This window comes from Acomys russatus, chromosome 28 (genome assembly GCF_903995435.1).
Source record: "Acomys russatus chromosome 28, mAcoRus1.1, whole genome shotgun sequence".
Lineage (NCBI taxonomy): Eukaryota > Metazoa > Chordata > Mammalia > Rodentia > Muridae > Acomys > Acomys russatus.
In genome coordinates, this window is record NC_067164.1 from 17,729,647 (window position 1) to 17,736,656 (window position 7,010).

The 7,010-nt window shown below is 43.1% G+C and overlaps 1 protein-coding gene across 1 annotated transcript; it reads left to right on the forward strand.

Annotated features, from left to right (window-relative positions):
• Positions 1 to 1,983: 1,983 nt before the first annotated feature.
• Positions 1,984 to 6,718, forward strand: Odaph (odontogenesis associated phosphoprotein). The gene is made up of 2 exons (XM_051170893.1): positions 1,984 to 2,044; positions 6,338 to 6,718. Exons 1-2 carry the CDS (start codon positions 1,984 to 1,986, stop codon positions 6,676 to 6,678), a joined length of 402 nt encoding a protein of 133 aa, XP_051026850.1. The 3' UTR covers positions 6,679 to 6,718.
• Positions 6,719 to 7,010: the final 292 nt, after the last annotated feature.

Sequence of the window (7,010 nt, forward strand, 5' to 3'; positions counted from 1 at the left end):
TGGAACTGTTTGGGAAGGATTTGGAGGTGTGGCCTTGTTGGGGGAGGTGTGTCATTAGGGGTGGGAATTGAAGTTTAAAAGTCCACACCATTTCACATTAGCATTCTCCCTCTCTCTCTCTCTCTCTCTCTCTCTCTCTCTCTCTCTCTCTCTCTCTCTCTCTCTCTCTCTCTCTCTCTCTCTCTCTCTCTAAGCTCTCAGATACTGCTTCAACACCATGCCTGCCTGTCTGCTTCCAATGTTCCCCTACCATGGTGGTCATGGACCCACCATCTATAAATGTAAGCCCAAGTTAAAATTTCAGCCCTCTCCCTATTCCTTACCTTGAACATTTTCATTTTCTAGTGGCACATGTTACGGGACATTCTAACATGTAATAGCACACTAAATGCTTTCTTCCTGTGATATTTGACAGCACTGGGATATAAACTTTGGGGCAGGTATTTTTGCTGTATTCTGATCCTTTGCAGTAGTGTCTGGCATATCCTAAGTATGTAGCTTTTTTCTATAGCAATGGTTCTCAGCCAGTTGGTTGTGACCCCTTTCACAGGAGTCACATATCAGATATCCTGCCTATCAGATATTGCATTATGATTCATAACAGTAGCAAAATTACCGTTATAAAGTAGCAATAAAATAATTTTATGGCTGGTGGTCACCACATCATGAGGAACTGAACTTAAGAGTCACAGCCTTAGGAAGGATAAGAACCACTGTTCTATACGTTTCCTTGGTCACAGTGCTTTGTCAAGGCAGTAGAAAAATAACCAAGATTCCTTCCCTTGCAGCTGAAGAGCCATGGATTGTAAAAGTAACTTTTATTCTCCTGACTCAAATTTTGTCTTGGAGGCTTACTATTGCCTCTTTCTGCAAACCTTGGCCTAGTCCTGGAAGCTTCCAGCCTCCATACAGTCTAACCTAGGCCTAGAATGTTTTAGCCTCTCAGACTTACTGCTTAATAAGCTCACCTTTACTTGTTCTTTCTGAGCTCTGGGCTGGCTGGTTCAACGCAGCTGTTCTGACTCAAACTCTTCTCTCAGCTGACTTACTCAATCTGGCTTCTCTCTTGGCCCAGAATTGCTCTGCTTGGCCTCACACTAACTGAGCAATCTGCTCTAATCTTCTGGCTCTTTCTCATTTTCTGGCTCATTCCATCTTCACCTGAGTTCTCTCTTTCTCTGCAACCCATCTCTCTATTACTGTCCTGGTAAAACTTCCTCTCTGTGTGTAAAACTGCCTCTTAAGTAGCTTCCCTTTCCTCTCTCTTCTCATGAGAGTTGGGCATATCCTATTCTGTCAAATCTTCTCTGATTTGTCACCTTTTCTGCCACTCAATTAGACATCACTTTCAAACATGGGTGCTTCCTTTTAAAGACTAACTTTACCTTTGTTTGGGATTAAAGGCATGTTTCACCATTCCTGGACCTAAGCTTTTCTTTACCTGATACTTGCTCAATACCAGGCTGGCCTTGAACTCAGATCTCTTTGCCTCTGCTTCCTAGATTAAAAGCATATATATATATATATATATATATATATATATATATATATATATATATATATATAAAAGTGTTTATATGCAAGCCAGATCACACAGACCTAGAAGGTCTTTGGATGTGATCTCCTGCCAGAACAGCCATATTCTGAATTAACACTCCTCTACAATGGATAGAAGAAGAGAGAAGGCAGCAAGGCAGGCAGTGTTTGGGACAGAAAGGACGGTGAAGGTAAAGTGAGTTCATTCAGCCCAGAGTGAAGGAGAGATGAACGGGGTTTGCCCAGCATTACAGACACTTCAGGTTGATGAATACTGTCTGCTAGTTGCTTGACAATTTCTTACTCTCACCCACAGGTCCAGGTGGTTGTGGTCCAGGATGCAAATGCAAATTGCCTGACTCAGGCTGCTGGTGACTCGCTCACTTGCTCACTCGCTCTCCTTTAAAGCTGCACTGGGTCCAAAGCCACGAGTGCTTAGGCAGAGCCATGTCTCCTGGACTCCACTTCTGGTTACTGGTCGGCTGGTTGGTGGTAACTATGGCAGAAGGTAGGAGTTTCGGTTTTTACCTATTATGTGTGGGTTATATACTTAATATCATAGAAAAAACAAATGTAGCTTCCATGATTACATATTTCCATAAGTTGGAAGTGTCTATATCTGCTCCCATCAGCCTGTGTGGTTAAAATGAAAGGCTGGATTTTCTCATCTGAAGGCCTAAATCCAAATCTCAACATTAGCTCTGCAATTTTGAGACACTTGCAGCCTCACTGAGCACAGCGTGAGGATTTCTCACATGGGAAGTGACAACAGCAATCTGCATTGTTGTGGGGCTAGAGAGGACCACTGAGCTCCATGCCAAAGACCTCACATTAAAAGCACCACACAACTGCTACTGTTGTTACTATGGTTACCAAGCTCGTAGTGTGAACCTGGAGTGGCAGTGCAGCCTGTGTTCCCTGCTCCCTTCTGTCTCTAGCAGCCAGCTTTGGGCTTCATTGTCACTGTCCGTTGCTTCAGTGAATCACACCTGGTGAGCTGGGTCAGATCTCAGACTAATTTCTCCATCGCTCCTAGTCTCCTTGTCCCCGCCACTGAACATGAGAGTGCTCTGCGCCGTAATACTGGCTTTCAAACCCGTACCCAAAGGGAGATATGGAAAACGGTAGAACAGGAAAAGGAAGGAGGCTCTGAATCTAGTATTTGTTTCCATAACTGACTTTAATTCCAGAACTAGCTGCTGTTCAGTGAGGAGGGATCCTGTGTCAAACAGAGCTTTCCATAGGTGCCCTGACCTGGGTACGCATCCTCCATTCACCCTCCAGCATTTTCCCTGCTGTCACCTCACAATGTTTATGGTAGGCTGGAGTGGGAGAGCGACAGCAGAATGTGTTGCTGGATCCCTTGAGATTCCCTCATCCAGCCTCTACACAGAGTACAGCTATCACAGAGCAACAGCTCCCCAGATCCCAAGACGAGGTTACAGAAATCTGCGGAAAAAGGGGGCCGCCTTCTCTCCAGTCTAGGGGCACATGCAGTCACAGAACCAATTGTGTTGACTCCTCCGTGTTTTGTGGAGGCCTTGAAAATAGCTAAAAAGGTTCTAATGGGATTAAATATCTCGATTATTTATATACAAAAATATCCTTCGAGGGCTGGGCATGGTGGTTCATGCCTTTGATCCTGACACTCGAGGCAGAGGCAGAAAGGTATCTGTGAGCTCAAGGGCAGCCTACTCTACACAGGCAGTTCCAGGATGGACAGCCAGGCCCTATGTAGTGAGACAATGTCCCCAAACAAACAAAAATGTCATTTGAAATGTGAGACTTGATCTCTGAGCAGCCTAGGTTCCAGCTCACCATTCAGTTCCACTTGTCCTGGGACTGACTGCCCAGCAGGGCCGTATGTGTCCCACAGTCCCTCTGCCCTCCCCATCCGTGGCAGCACCTGTTCCTTTCCTGTATCAAGTAACAGCATCTAAATGCAACTATAGTATTGCATTTACAAGGCAGTCTTAAAGCATGTTATTATAAAATAGATCACACACGCACACACCGGCATCTTCAGGTTGTCATAGCGATCTGTACATCACCTACAGTGTGTGTTTCCTTCCGCTCTGTATTGCAGCTCTGCAGATCTGCAGTGTTGTTCCAATCTTTGAAGGCAGGCACTGTCTGTCACCCCTGCATTTAGTACAGTACCAGACATGGCTCATGCATACTGTTGAACCAACTTCACTACAGCAGACTGAAAAAGGCCTTTAGGGCATTTCTAAATTCTTTATCCTTCAAGTGATAGATTTGACAAAAATAGCCAAGCATTCCCTGAATCCACAAAATGAATTACATCACAGCTATTGTGAGTCAGTTGGCCAGGGCACTGGTATTCCTCTGTGGTTAAAGTCTGAAAGGGCGTGGGAATTCTAAGACTCCAGGTGCCCTGGGAGGGAAGAATAGCATACGTAGACCCACGGTTGCCTTTCTAAAAATCACTACAGTTCTCTACAAAACACCTATTGTCTGCCCAGATAACCACAGAGTATAGGGAATTATAAAAAGAACTTCCCATCATTACCTTTGTTTTTTTTTTTTTTAAAAAGTGCTAGTTTTGGGTATATTATAAATTTCATGTCTAGACTATAATAAGGCCATTTAAAAATGATATCCAAACTCCAAACAATATTTTGGCTTGTGTCATACAATACTATAATTTTAAATATAAATTATTATTTAAAACATTTGAAGGCAGGAATTAAATTCTCAGTGAGTACCACAAAAACACCTAGAACAGCCAGTGTCTGCTGGCCATTTAGTGAATGCCCCAAGTATTCACGGGTAAGACGGTCATGTAGAAAGTGTTCCAGGCACTGAGCTGAGGACATCAGCAGCGGCCAACAGAATCAATAATCCCTTTCTTCATGGAAGTCCTAGACTTAGAGTAAAGATGTACTTTAGTCCTATCCTCACCTTAATGCACAGGTCATGTATGAAATATTAGAACACCTAGTAATAAAGGAGAAACCAACTAATATATATATATATATATATATATATATATATATATATATATATATAGAGAGAGAGAGAGAGAGAGAGAGAGAGAGAGAGAGAGAGAAGGACCCAAGAAATGAAGCTTGTGCCACTAAGTCAATCCTTCTATAACATTAACAACAGCTAGCTCACTAAATGTGTACTGTGCAACAGGAAACTTTCAGAACCACTAATATCTCATTTTGGATAATCCCACAAGTCCATTGATAGGCCATATTATTCTTTCCATCTTGAAAATAAGGAAAACACCTCAGGGTGAGAGAATCTGCCCATCATCACAATAGAAGAAACAGAACTCGGGGATCCTGCCCCTGGAACATCACGCTGCCCTAACTTGCTGGCCATTTTTAGTCAACATTCAAATATTAAGTTTTCAGGATGCTTAGCTTTGATGTACAGTGCCTTTGTCAGTATGTCACTGCGTAATGTGTGGGAAATACGAGTTAATCTTCACAAAACAGGTAGGAACACTGAAACTTTTGCAATTATAGAAATGGAGATTTCTCTCCATCAGTTTAGTTCTTCCACAGGCACTGGGCTAAGGCCAGTCTGCAAGATGGCCTGCTGGGTATTTCAGGAAAAACAGCCTCGCCGGTACGTATGCTGCTGCTGCTGGGCCAAGGCTGCTATGGAAGTTCATGCAAGTGGCCATCACCCATCCTCCAGGCCGGGAAGAGCTTCCTGAGGAGATCTCACTTGGAGACTAGATGAGAAATCCAGGGGAAAGAGATAGGAAATGAAACTCTGAGTATCTAGAACCAAAATTTGAGGATTTGGGCCAAAGTAGCCTTTATAGATTGGAGAAGACAGTTGCTTTGTGATTGGTTGCATGGTACATAGTTTACAGCCCCTCTTCGGTTGTTTTGTTTTGCTTTGTTTTGTTTTGTTTTAGGGGTTTTTGGGGGTTTGATTTTGGTTTTGGTTCCAGTTTTTGGTTTTTCGAGACAAGGGTTTCTCTGTGTAACCTTAGCTGTCCTGGACTCGCTTTGTAGACCAGGCTGGCCTCGAACTCATAGTGGTCTTCCTGCCTCTGCCTCCCTGAATGCTGGAATTAAAGGCGAGCACCACCATGCCCAGTTTTATTTTTATTTTCTTAATAGTAGATAAATTCTGTTTTATTTCAGTGAATTTTGTTTTGTTATAAATCATATAAAAAAAAAACACTCTCAAATTTTAAAAGTACAGCTTCACATCTTATACTAGTGTGTGTGTGTGTGTGTGTGTGTGTATGTGTGTGTGTGCTTTCATATATCCAAATATACTTAATACCCAAAGAGATCAAGGAGTAGAACATTGCTAAGGAGTTTCTTGATTAATTCCTTCACCAAATAACATTTGTGCTGACCCTCGATTTACTACTTTTAACCTTACCTTCAGTTTGTTTACTCATGAACTTCATATAAACGGATTCTTACAAGACGTACCTTTTGTATCTAATTTCCTTTGTTCAACATAAGATGGACTCGTCTGGGTTTCTAGGTATTCGTCTGGGTTTCTTGGTTTCACTTCTAGGCACCGTCACACTGTATGGATACACATGGTTTACTTTGGATCCTTTAGGTTGCTGTGAGCATGCTTGAACTGGGATTTTTGGATAACTCACTTCTTGTGGGTCACTGGGTGTGCCATGCTTCATGTCCTTAGACCACTGCTGTTCATTCTGTCATGCTGAATGACTTTAAAATGTCTCTGTCTTATTCATATCTCTCTCCAACCTTCATCCTGAGGAGGTCTAACTTCCTCTTCTTCTGTTGCTAGGCCCGTTTCCTGACCTCCATTTTCTTTTCCACAGGACGAGATGCCGTCATCCCTCCCCCCGGAGGCTCACAGAATAGTGTGAACCCTACAGACTGCCAGATCTTCACACTCACCCCTCCGCCCACCACCAGGAAGCCAGTAACAAGGGCCCAACCCAGAACGAGGACACCTACGGTGACGTGGTTTTATTTTCCACAGAGAAGGCCCAGCTTCTACCCGCGCTTTCCTACCAGACCTTTCCTCCTTCCAAACTACAACCCCCGTGTCCAGTTCCGACCTTTGTACCTGCCACAAGGTAGACTGATTCCTGGTAGATTCTTCCTCAGAAGACAGCTCCAGAGCGGAAGCTCGTCTGAGGAAAGTACAGAGAAATGAGAGGCCCCAACATGCTGAAGCGAAGCAATCAACGCCTCTGAAAAAGGCAACAAGATTGTTTGTTTCTCTCTCCAATCTAAAATCATGGCATTAGAAGGCTATATATCCTCAATAACACTGACTAGAATATTTTTTGTCAGCAATGAAAGGATTGGATTCCACAGTTTTGCTTATAAAATCTGGCAGTAACTGCCACAGTCTTGTTCTATGGGCTATTCATGCAAATAAACTCTTTAAATGGGCTGTTCTAATACTTTCTGTCCCTACTTAGACACCACAATATTAGCCCCTCTTCCAAATCAGAGGGAATGATGTTTCTAAAAGGCCATTAT

Excerpts from the sequence above, each read along its gene's own strand:
- Odaph (XM_051170893.1), top strand. The coding sequence starts at position 1,984 with ATGTCTCCTGGACTCCACTTCTGGTTACTGGTCGGCTGGTTGGTGGTA. Across the intron at positions 2,045-6,337 it reads GGTGGTAACTATGGCAGAAG|GACGAGATGCCGTCATCCCT; the intron begins GTAGGAGTTTCG and ends TCTTTTCCACAG.